General features: G+C 40.4%; 1 protein-coding gene across 1 annotated transcript; it reads right to left on the bottom strand.

Annotated features, from left to right (window-relative positions):
* Window positions 1-3,421: 3,421 nt before the first annotated feature.
* On the bottom strand, window positions 3,422-11,374 carry LOC127302656 (actin-related protein 4). The gene is made up of 20 exons (XM_051333188.2): window positions 11,213-11,374; window positions 11,026-11,117; window positions 9,790-9,963; window positions 9,630-9,703; window positions 9,174-9,254; window positions 9,011-9,071; window positions 8,891-8,940; window positions 8,246-8,300; window positions 7,927-8,004; window positions 7,797-7,850; window positions 6,984-7,037; window positions 6,833-6,893; window positions 6,472-6,523; window positions 5,528-5,594; window positions 5,281-5,340; window positions 5,132-5,194; window positions 4,914-4,976; window positions 4,291-4,355; window positions 3,897-3,965; window positions 3,422-3,817 (listed from the first exon to the last, which is right to left on the bottom strand). Exons 1-20 carry the CDS (start codon window positions 11,229-11,231, stop codon window positions 3,772-3,774), a joined length of 1,338 nt encoding a protein of 445 aa, XP_051189148.1. The 5' UTR covers window positions 11,232-11,374; the 3' UTR covers window positions 3,422-3,771.
* Between the last annotated feature and the right edge of the window lie 1,333 nt (window positions 11,375-12,707).

Below are 12,707 nucleotides of genomic sequence, written 5' to 3'. Positions count from 1 at the left end.
TCTTTGTCAGATTGGTTCTTCGTCGAGCAGAAAATGAGCTATACCGCCGCCCACAGAGAACTGTTCTACTGTACGCATCCAATTAATGCGTCAGTTGAGCCCCTCCGTCCATCAGTTGATGATGCTTTTCTTGAGCCGTTGGTGTAGGAAATCGCTTAAACTTATGTAGTGCCGGTCCAAAATTTTGGCTGTGCGTGCGTTTAGTTCAGATGAAAGGATTTGGGGGCTTCTCGTGCGTTTATCTCACCTGAAAGCAGCAGCTGACCAATATTGCGCTACCGCGTCGGCGTCGGCTGAGCAGCGTCTCGGCGTTCTCCTGGCTGGATCCGTGGACTTTCCCTCTGGATCCCGTAATAAGGTTAATTAGTAGATCTTGTGCCTAGGGTTCTTACAGAACATGGTCCCGATTTTGGTTGCGAAAACTATTGTCGCTGCGGTGAGCGTCGTGGCTGCTGTGACGTAGGGCCTTGGAGACGACGAGGTATACAACGTCGGGCCGGCCAAGCAGCCGCTAGGAAATTGTTCCGAGGTCAAGCATGAACCTTGTTCAGTGGCTTCCGTGAATTCTAGTGGAAGGGTGAACGCCAAGAGGAGAATTAGGGCAAACGACGGACAAGCATGTTCAGAACAGTCCACTCTGAAAGTTAACCCAGAAGCTCCCCGGCTTGACGAAACGGTCGGTGCCTGCCTAAAAATGTTGTTTGATTTATCTTTTGTCCTCGTGGATTAGTACATTGTTCCTGGGAATCTGTGGCGAGCATAGTTCAGACTTCAGAGATTCAACTTAGGGTTCGTATGGATTCAAAAACAATCATGTCTCAGTTGCAACTCCACTTGTAACGAGAGGAAAATTTAGTGTTTAGCATGAATTCCGAGGCATCTATCTCCGAGTTGCAACTTCGTTTGTAATTGGGCAAAAAAAGTTAGTTCGACCCCACTTCTAACGAAGTCAAAGAGAAATTCGAGGTTACCAGGATTCCATAACATTTCTCTCTAAGTTGCAACTCCACTTGCAACTCAACAACAAAGACTAGTTGCAACCCGGTTGGAACTGGGACAAAGATCAATTCAAGGTTAGTATGAATTTGGGAGCAGTTCTCTCTCAGTTTGCGACGCCACTTGCAATTGGGCAACAAAGGTCACTTCCAACTCCACTTGCAACTAGGAAAAAGAGAAATTAGAGGTTAGCACGAATCCCAAGCATTTATCTCTCGATTGTAACTCTACTTATAAGTGTAGTAGGAAACAAAGATCAGTTGCCGCCCTAATTGCAACTAAGTCAAAGCTAGAGATTCATGGTTAGTACGGATTTAAGAACATAATCTCTCTCCGTAGCAACTTCATATGCAACTGGGCAATAAATGTCAGTTGGAACTCCACTTGCAACTGGACAAAAATAGAAATTCAGACAGTACGGATTCCAAAGTATTTCTCTCTCGGTTGTAACTCCACTTGATCAATGGCTCGATGATCTGGTGGTAAACTTGTTTGTATTCTCGAAACAAAAGGTCGTCGGTTCAAATCCCGTTTATATTGTGATATGGTCTAATTTTATCTTGAAGGGCCAGCGCAGAGCTGGCAGCCCGTAATAAACAACAACAAAACGTAAAATCAGTAAAAGGCGCACGAATCTCCATGTAAGATCCGACAGCTATCCAGTTCACTGAGCACAAGATTAATTCTCAATTTACTAAAAACTAGCAAATCATATACTCCGTATAAATCAACCAGACAACGAATGGGACTTTTTGCTCCCCTCTCTTCTCAGCCACCGCCTCAACCCTAGCCGCCTCCAGTTCATCCTCCTCATAGATTGGTTCCCCCTCATCCGATCGGCTTTGCCGGCGTCGGGAGGAGTGGAGAACCCGATCTATGTGTGAAGTTTCGAATAAAAGTATTGTTTTCATTAAATTATGTTAGGATTTTGGTAACCGCCTTCTTGTTGGTTTCCCCTCAATGAAGATGGCATCGTCTGCAATAAGTGATCTTCGGCCTTTCGTTCGGCGACGAGATCTTCTCCCCGGCGTCAGTGGTGGTGTTGAACAATCACAAGTTTCTAGGTATGGATCTTCGGATCTTGCTTCGCTAAATCGATTTTGGATCTTTTGTCGTTGTTGCCACGAGGAGGATTATCCTCGCAATTTTTGTCCCGACTGCTACATCCTTGATAATGGTGATTCGTACTCTCGGCTCTCCATCGACGACGACAAAGCTAGTCGGTTATTATTCCCTGACATACTGGTGTTGGTACTCTCTTGCCGATATTGTATGACTGCTTTAATGGTTGCCTGCGTGCACACAGCCTTGGTATTGCGGCTCAAAAAATTATGAGAGAACTATCGTCGGTATCTACAGGTTTATGGTTCGTGTTCTGGAAGAAGAAAGAAATTAAAGACCTCAAAGATGGGAAATGCACTTTGGCTCATAGGAGCATATGCTCCTATTATGTGAATTCACATTTTAAAATGTCAAAAAATTCTAAACTAAATTTTTACATGTACATCTAGACATTTTATGTTGGTACACAAGTTTTCAAAAAAAACTAAAAACAATTATGGCTCCTGTAAAAAAGACAAGTTTTGATGCTATAACACGACTACGTACAGGATATTTTTTTGTCTTTTTTGTACACGCCATATAAAATGTTGTTTCTCCACGAAAATTTGTGCACTAACATAGAATGTCACGATGTACACCAACAAATTTATATCACAATTTTTTAACATTTTTAAAATTGTTTTTTAATTATTTTATATAATGAGAGCATTTGCTCCTATGAGCCAAATTGCCACCTCCCCTCAAAGATTTGTTACTATCTTTTTGACTTTATTTTGTAATCGTTGGAGTCAGTTCATGTATCTCTACCATGTACTATTTATTGCTATGAATATATGGTATTAATTGTTAAAGAAAAACCAGACAACGAATGGTATCTATCTATTTTTAGAGATTTACCTAAATTTAGATGGAGGGAGTACAGCCTTGCCGGAATTAAGTTTTGATCGATGAGATGCATAACATAATATGGTATGGGGATGACTTCTGGCTAGGGGTGAAAGGCCTGCTCTAGCTCTAAACTCTATTTTCAAATAACAGAGCAAAAAATATGAAGAAAAGAATTTTCGAAATAATTATTTAAAAATAAACCAGTGTCGTCATAGACACCACCAACCCACCTGGCAACCCTCACAACACGCACAGATCACAAGTAGAAAGACCACCGTCGATGTTGTCATTCAGCTTCATCGTGATCACTCCTGAGCAAACAACTTCAAGTTCACTTTCGATGACCACCGACAAAGCCCTTAGTCCACAGCCAACAGCAGAACCCGTGCCAAAAAGTCTAACCCAACTATACCCATGCCTCCAAGAGAGAACACGACTTAACTTAATGTTGTGAAGAAGCTCACTGTTAGCAGCCTAAATTCAAAAAACGTTTGACTTGACTTAACTTACATGTAGTCGATCAGTTACAGCTTCTCTTACCAGCTGTCAATGGCCACTAAAAAGACTTCACTCCAGGATACACCGGATTCTAAAGAATAGTAACTCGTTACATTTCTACATCGCCGACAAACAAAATCAGCACACGAACATCTGCCATTAATGACAAGTACTAGCTGAGTCAGTTGCACACGCAGACCTAAAAACTAGTCATGACATGAATAAATATCCCCGATAATAGCTGACAACATAACAAGGTGGCGTTGGTCGCCTGCATCTAATGGTTGCCCACACAACTTTCGGCAACACATAGCTTGTTCCACCATTTCATGGGCATTTCCTTTGGATATAGGAAACACCATGCTCTTCATACCTGTATGTAGGATACATGGCCAATATTTTTAGGCGTCCAAGATGAGCAAGGGAAACAAAACCAAAATTATCTAACTTACTCTGCCTTGGAGAACCACATTTGCTGGAACGACCCAAGAGATGCAAGAATGCTTCCTCCAATCCAAACACTGCATTGAATTATCACTGATGTCAATGAACATCTAACAGATGAATCTCGGCACAGGCGCCCACACTGCATGCGTTTCTCTATGTATGGTAAGTTCTACTGGCAAAGGCGATCAACATGGTTTCAGCCAATTTTAAACCAATTTCAAGTCCACGGCAAATTCTTTCGTTTAGCTAATCATGTAATTAAAACAGCAAAAATCAGTTTAACTTTCCAGCCACACATAACACAGCAATCATTCAAACTGCCCTGCTGCAAACCGTATCCACTGAGCATAGGAGGTACAATTTGGCAATCGGATACAAAGACAAGTATAGTAGTCCAACCTGAATCGCCTCTCTATTGAATTTCCACTTGCCAAAACCTTTACACGAGCATTTTGAGGGGACTCCTGCAACCATTGGGTTAAAAATAAGAATGACTTGCAGAGATTCAGGAAACATTCTCAACAGCTTTCATCGCTTCATTGTAATCACTATTCACTAACCAGCAAAATCAAGACTAAGGAAACATTATCAGCATCCTTTACCATAGAGATTCTTCTTTTTATGAATTATCCTGTTATTACTAGTCACTGACCAAAACAATAATGAGATCCATTTAATTCTTCTATTTTCAAGGAAGATGGCAGAAATAAGGTGGAAAGCATGTGCCTGTCTAAAGCAAATAAGCTACTGAATTGAATCAATACATAGCAAAGCTTCAAAAAAAAAAAATACACGCCTAACTCTAACACATGTCATTATATAGAAAATAAAAATGTACAAATCCTTTTGATTATAAACCTCCTATCATTTCTATGTGAAAATTCTAAATGTTTTTGCACATGCTAGTGGTTCAAGGTTGAATGCTCATATTCTAAAATGAAATATACATGGAACTGGAAGTGGTGAGAATATAAAATATTGCGATATTTATCCTAACTTGTTCAGTTAATTATTATTTTTACCTCCATTACTTCCTTTTCTAGGCGCTCCTTTAACTGCAGAATTGATGATGAGCCGCCAGAAAGCTATCCAGAATACAAGTTTGCAGACGTTAGAAATGCATTAACGAAACATAATAGGAGAATTAAAGATTATGTCATACAAGTTATTTAACTAAGCTCCTGCATGGGGACATGAAGAGAAAAGTAGCACAATGTAACACTGAAATTAATGTCCTTACCAAGATGCTGCTGAGTAGCTCCTTGCGAATGTCAACATCACACCTATTTACACTGTCAAGGACCTGATGAAAAACAATGGTGGTAGCAACTTCATTAACATGAACTGTCCAAGTTGCACAACAGCATAGTCCCCATAACTTTAACTCACCATTCGTGGAAGTCCACGAATTGAAGTAGAATCTCCAAATCCTTCGACACCAGGAATGGTCTGTTGGTCACAATGTTAGTGTGCGTGAGGGATGGTGCAGATAAGTAAGCTAGGTCCAAAAGAACTTCTCGAATATTAATAGCATGAACTGAAGGAGAAAGCAATGAACTTGTTCTGTTATAGTGTAATCTACAACTATCACCAAGTAACGTACGCGGACAGAGCAAATTAGAGTTATCCCACTCACCTGAGAAAGATATGGATTGAACAAAATGTCAGGAATCTTGAATCTATCTGCACCAACTTCAATAGTTCTGCTCGGATATAGCACAGATAAGTTATAAGCTCTTAAACAGTATAAGCACAAACAACATATCTGCCACAAATTTGCAGTAACAGCAACAGGGAAAGTTGAGACATCAGCGTCCCAACATCTTATAGGTGCATTGTCCATCCGAAATCAAAATACCATGTCTAGGCATGAAAATAATCTACTCCTACAATTATTGTAGTAGCTAAATCATGATATGGTCTACCAGGCTGCAAAATTGCAACTCGAGACTCCACTAAAATGTGACACATGAGCAGATCCCAGTTAACCGTGACTTGTAGATTTCCCCATTCTATTTGTGGACTTCCATTTCATCGGATTTTGGGTTGAAACTTCGTGGTTACTGTCAGGATCCCGATGGATCTGACCGGAAGAGGATCATCAGGAACAAGCATTTGAGGGTAATTAGGGATAAAAAGGGATAAATTGTTGGATTAAGTCTAAGATAAATTGCAGAAAATAAAGAACAAAATTAACGTTCATATTTCTTGATTCATTGGAACGGGATACATTGCTAGTCTTATAAAGATGAAGGCAGCTACAAGACAACATGGGTGAAATACCAATACTACCCTCATAAAACTAGTAGACCACTATTACCCCATATTAGGTACATATCCTATTCCCTGACATTTTTCAGTGGTGCAATATATTGGTTTTATGTCAACTGGTAAACAATGAATTTTTCTATGAACATTTGTAGGGTAAACTTAAGAGGCATGCACAATGGAGTAAGAAGGCAAGATGCACTGGATATACATATACTCCTCCAGAAACATAGGTACTCGCCAATATACTTTGTCTAATTGGTAATAACTCACTGGAAACAAATATGTGTCTACATAGTATTGATAACTTACTGCCCATCTGGAAGCTCATATGAAGTTGTAGGAACATTTGCATATGCCACTTCTGCATAAAAATAAAACAGGGAAAATTAACAGCAGCCCAAAAGGGGAACATAAAGCAAGATATGCTTAAAGTACAAAGAGATGTGTCAAATCAGTCAAATGAATAAAACGGTGACGGGCATACGACATGCATGAAAGTAGCCAGATATGGTGATGCATATATAAGATTCATTAATGGATCATCTGAGCTGGCATATTCCTTGTACTGTGTGTACAGGTTAGCATGGTAGAAACAGTATTAGCCAAGCTTGCACATTAATATAGCAGAGCTAAGCAATCTTAGAAATAATATATTTTTTAAATGTTATACCATCAAAGGGAGTATCTGGAACTCTGCAAACTGACTCCTTGATGTCGCTAGCAATAGCTCTCTGTGATATAGAGTAAGCATCAGCATTAAAGGCATCTAGACAGTAATCAACAAAGCAAAACAAGATTCACAGATTTGCCGATAAACATACCATGCAGTACAACCTATAACTATCCGTCGTGTTTGGAAAATCCAGATCTACAACCTGAAAAGGCAAATATAGGTTCACAGAATACAGACAACATAGTTTCCCTTATATTTGTGTAGTGTATTTTTTCAGGCTTTCAACTGTATAAGAATGTCAGTAATCGGTTGGATAATGTGCATTAATTTAGAATATAACCATGATTAACACGACAAACTCAGAACGTTAGGTAAACCACATAAATACGTACTGAAGAATTATAAAAGGGGCAGATATATAGTCAGAGGACCACCAAGTGCTCATGTATCTATGAATATTGATATGAACAAGAAGGCGCTACTTCATGATATTTGAAATGCCAAAATCATATTCAGATATTCAGGATCTATCTAGAGACCAATGCCATGTGGCAAAACTTAATTGGGTGCCACAGAAGAATTTGGCAAGGGGAAGGTAGTGAGACCACTTCACAGGCTATCTCACATTTTGTTAGCCATGGATAACCTAGAGACCAGATTGTAGAATTGAATGCTCTAGCCAGTTCAACCGAAAGACCGATTGAGGCAAGGGAAGAGACTAGGCAACTATATTTCAACAGAGATACCAGCCCGCGAGGTCTTTCCCATATTTTCCACCTCTTTTCTTTAATGGTGTGTTGATTTCAAACTAATGGCTCAGCTCACATTCAATGGTACAAGTAGTTTCAAGTTCCAACAAAGGGGCACATCAAATGATATAAAGAGTTATCTCTTTGTCCGAAGGTGTCACAAGCAGACAAGAAACAAATTAATATCAAACATAATGTTACAGAAACTATACCTTGTAATCGCCAGGGCTCACTTCCTTCTTCTTAAATGAATATCGGGGCCTAATCTGAGAAGTGAACAAATGAGATATGAAAATACAGCAAGGACTAGTATGCTATGTCAAGAAAGAGGGATATGCTTACAACAACGCCCTTGCTCTCCAAGCTTTTCATCATACAGTCAGTTAAAAATTCACCACCAATTGGAGAAGTTGCAACAGACTGCCACAAGAAAATAAGTTAGTGAATGATAGAAGAAAAGACTTCAGAAGAGGCAAGGCAAATGTGGTGTTAGCATATGCCAGGGACCATATAATATAACTTGACATCTTAATTTATCAAGTGTTGAAGCAGCGGACTAAACACATTTTCAAGTGAAATGTAAAAAGTAAAATGGGCAATCACTATTAGATACAGGCAAGTAAACCTCGCCTTGAATCGGTATATTAATAGCATAACATACCTTTTGCAAAACATAACCATCATGCACAGCAGAAATCACAGTAGACCCTCCACCACTGTACCAAACATGATCAAACTGTCATATTCCAGCAATTTCTCTCACAACATAAGACCCAAAGAGGTGAAATTAAGATAAAATAAATCGTCAGTAGACGTTTGACACCAGTTTGTTAAAGTCTAATAGCATAGCTTATAAAATGCTTAAGGAATTGAGATGGTCACCTAAGCACAAAACCAGCAACTAGAACCCAAAAAAAGAGGTGGCGGTGTAACATTATGATCTTAAATTTGACAAGTCTTAACTTCACTAAATGACCTTTGGTTTTCACAAGTTCAGATACAAGTTGTTCACATCAAGCAAGAAAACGGGAAATTTAAGCATTAACAGCTAGAACCAACTTCTTCATGAGTATATTTTCCTTGCCGCAGATGGATTGTTACACAATATCTGTGTGCTATGTGCAACTTATTGGTGAAAAACAATATACTTCAGACATAAAGTAGGAGATTAAGAACCAAGCAGACACCACAACAAGGTGCACTTGTTCATGAACTGCTCAGGCTAACATGGAAAAAAGAGACCTTCATTTATCTATATGGAAAACAGCAGGTTGTGCAGTTAAGACGTAATCAAGAAAATTCTGACCTGTCAACCACCAGAGATGTAGCACGTCCAGATGCAAAAGATGTGAGAACCTGACAGCCGAATCAACAATTAAAAATAATAGAACTTATTGCATCAAAGATACTTCTGCGAGAGACATACTGCATTTTTTGCTAGGAACAGCGCTGGCACTTTATACTTCTCAAACATAAGTTCTGCTGCTCTATGAAATATGGAAAATAAGAGTCAGGCTTGAAGGAAAGTTTTTCTATAGAACCATGGGTCAGTGATATACATATTTTAAACACAAAACATATGCACATACTTCTCTCTTTGCTGTCCACTGTTTGTAGATGGTTCAGCTATCAGCATAGGATGCTCTTCGGGATTGATCAATAGCCGACGTCTGAAATATAGAACGAGCCAGTGTGGTAGTACAGTGGAAGAAAGCAATAGTAACTCCAATATATGTAATACATAGCATCATAATGAGGAAATCCTTGTACTTAATCAGCATTATCTTTTGCAGAAGTCACAGCATCCCAACGAGTTAAATAAAACAAGAGGGAAACAATGAATCATGCCTCATGCACACACAAACTAAGAGAAAATCATAATCAGTATACTTAGCAAATTATGTCAAATAAACACAGAATGCTACTTTCTTAAGCTTAAAGTAGCAACTTTATCCTAGTTCAAATAATGGCATTGTTGATTACTGATGAACATGTTAAAGAGGAGAAATTTCTCAGAGCAGCATCAAGTAGATAAGTAAAATTACCTAAAAGCATGATTCCATATGTTGTCAACAACATCCCAATCAGTAACTATTCCATCTTTCATTGGCGGGATCAGCTGTTCAGTGGGGATGGGAGAGAATCAATAAGAAATAGTTAGCGAAATTATGAGCAAAAATTACCCTAGAATGTGCAGTTACTAACCTCCATATGATCCCTCCTGAACTCTAATTCTTGACCGACAAAATATTTGCGCTTTGTCTTGGCTTTGTCCACATCCATAGGCTTGGATCCATTCTTAGGATCTGGTGTAGAGTCAGCCTCCTTTTCTGGCTTAGCTTCATCGGTATCTTCAGTTTGTTCAATTGAACCAACAAGCTTAACATATCAAAACCAGATAGTGAGTGCAATAAGTTGTACTGGCCAAAAGTCTCGAATTAGGTAACTCGCATGCTCTTGAACAAAAAAACAAGATAATTTCCAAGAACTGTTCAGGCAAAGGCGAAGAAAAGGTGCTAAACCAAACAAATAGCATTAAGTGGTCAAATTCAAACCACTTTCTTAGTGCTAATCACCCAGTACTTCTTATTTTCTCTGATTGGTTTTACATGAGTGGTCTGCTTACTTCATCAGAAACATAGTGAAACTAGCAATTTACTGCCATGCTGCAAAAAATGGGCCCAATAATCCTACTAAGTAAAGAGGAAAATTCTTCACACAAGACAAAACATTTACTGTAGAGTCTAAGGGAGACAGAAAACTTAACAACTTGTAGAAAAACTGAATTCCCACAATTGAAACATGACAGTACCGCTTTCCCGCGAGATCTGAAGTTGACCGCAGAACTAACAGCAAACGTATTCAACACTTGAAATTCAGTTTCTACATTCAACTCACAGTAAATTTAAGATATGCTCACACAAGCTAAAACTAACAACTAGTGGCAAATCTGGGCCATTAGACAGGCCAGAATCATGAGCTAACTTTGTTGTCATAGATTAAAAAGATTGCGCACGCTGCACTGAAGCCAACAGGTAAGTGCAGGTCTCTTATTGGGTCTACTCAATTCCTGAATTCAACTTAGTACTAAAGTGGCTATGTCTATGTGGCTACAAAATATATTTATGACTTGGCCTAACATAGCATGAACTGATACAACTAGCACACCATGTTGGAACCAGAATCTGGAGCCATCGACATAAAATAGCTGGAAATGACGCACTAATTCGTCCATCGCCAGCACAAACTTCCGCAGATGCAATGCGCACAAATCTAGCTCGAGTTGTCAATTTCACTCCCAATTGAACGAGCTAATTCGTCCATCACCACTCCTGGTTCAACAAACTAAAACAGCCTGCCACAGAGAGACTCTGGCAAACTCGGAGGAAATACCCAGCATAATAATCCGAACAGTTTGAGAAGGAGCATATTTTCTCTCACCGACGTGAAGACGGATTTGGGGGTGTCGTCGCCGGCGTAGCCCGCCTTGCAGCTGTACGACCCCACGTCGATGACGATGGCCGAAACCTCGTCTGCGGGGGAGAGGGAGCGAAACTGAGCGCGAGATCTCCAGCGAGGGTTTAGGGTTTAGCTGCGCAGGGGCAGGGGCGGGGGCGAGAGGTCTTACCTCCGCCGTACATGGTCATCCTGAGAGCGAGGGCTCGGCCAGCGGTGGGGCGGGCACGGGAGCGGCGCGCGGCGGCGGACCTGGATGGGGCGCCGGGATTGCGGCGTCTGCGGCGAGGCGTCGGAAGGTCTAGACTCCAGAGTGAGATTTGTTTTTCTTTTTGTTTTTTGAGGGGATACTCGAGATTAGATGAGATGGGCTCGGGAGTCGGCCCAGGAAGCAACCAGCAGCAACAGCCTGTTGGCAGGACGAGGCCTGGGACGGAGTTTTTTTTTTTTTTGCACCCACTTTTGGTTTTTTTTTTCACCGAATCACAAAGTATAGCTTTTTTTTACAAAACACCACCGTTTAGGCCAAATCACTAAGAAGTCGTTTGGAAGCCAGATTTTCATTTCATTTGTAGCATTTCGAAATTCATTTACATTGTAATTGCAGAAATGGACACTTGTTTGGTTGTCACAGGAATTGTAAATGACAGTAGAATTCAATATTGAATTTGTAAATGGCTTCCATGGAGAAACGTGAATGATAGGTTTCAGCTCGGAATTGTGTTTACACATGACATCATTTTGCTGGATTTTCTAAATGAAATGATGGCCCAATTATGTGTCAATCAAACAGCCCACGTATGAAATTTTAAAATGAATTCCAGGATTCCAGGCTCAAATGATGTATACCAAACGACCTCTAAAGAAACCTTCACGAACGGAACTTCAGCGCACTCTCATTGCAACAAGTGACCCATTCTCCTTACCGGTGCGCAAGGTTTTGCCAAACGTATTTTTTTTCCTTGGATGTATGCATGTTTGTCAAGTGTCGTAAAAAAAAGCGAAGTGGGATTAGGATTGGAGAGAGGGTACACTGACTAGGTGGGAGACAATTTTTATTTTAAAATCCAAATTTTCTAAACAAAATATTTTAAGAACCATTTGTCCAAAACTTTTTTAGTTTATAGTGTCGAAAATCGTTAAAACTAGATCCATGTTGATGTTTTAAAAAACTTTTTTTTGTACTTTCAAACCACCACGGGAACCGGCGAATGCGGATGACGCGGCCACGAGCCGATAGTGAGGACGTCGGCCATGCATAATTCTCACCTTCGAGATGTTCCGCATGTAATTGATCAGTTGCTTGGAGGATATGGCGATGACGGAGAGGAAGACGTCGACAACCAGGAGGCGAACCCGTGCCATCCCATGAGCCTTCGCCATGGCCCTATAGTTCCCTCATCTTCCATGATTTGCTTGTCCTTCCGCAAGCCAGAGGAGCCCGCATGGTCGGTGAGGGGGCGACTTGCAACAGTGCGTGGGTGGTGTTGCTCCTCGCCGGCCGTGGGTGATAATTCTCGCGGAAATCCATCTGAAATCACCACATGCTCTCTAATTTGTTTCATGAGTGTGGTGACCCTGCATACCACTGCATGTTGTAGTATGCCAGTCGTTGATATAACATTCACGAAGTACCATTCCGCAAATATTACATCCCTCGGAGTAGT

Source organism: Lolium perenne, chromosome 5 (assembly GCF_019359855.2).
Source record: "Lolium perenne isolate Kyuss_39 chromosome 5, Kyuss_2.0, whole genome shotgun sequence".
In the NCBI taxonomy this organism is placed as follows: domain Eukaryota; kingdom Viridiplantae; phylum Streptophyta; class Magnoliopsida; order Poales; family Poaceae; genus Lolium; species Lolium perenne.
This window is presented reverse-complemented; position numbering and strand designations above follow the sequence as displayed.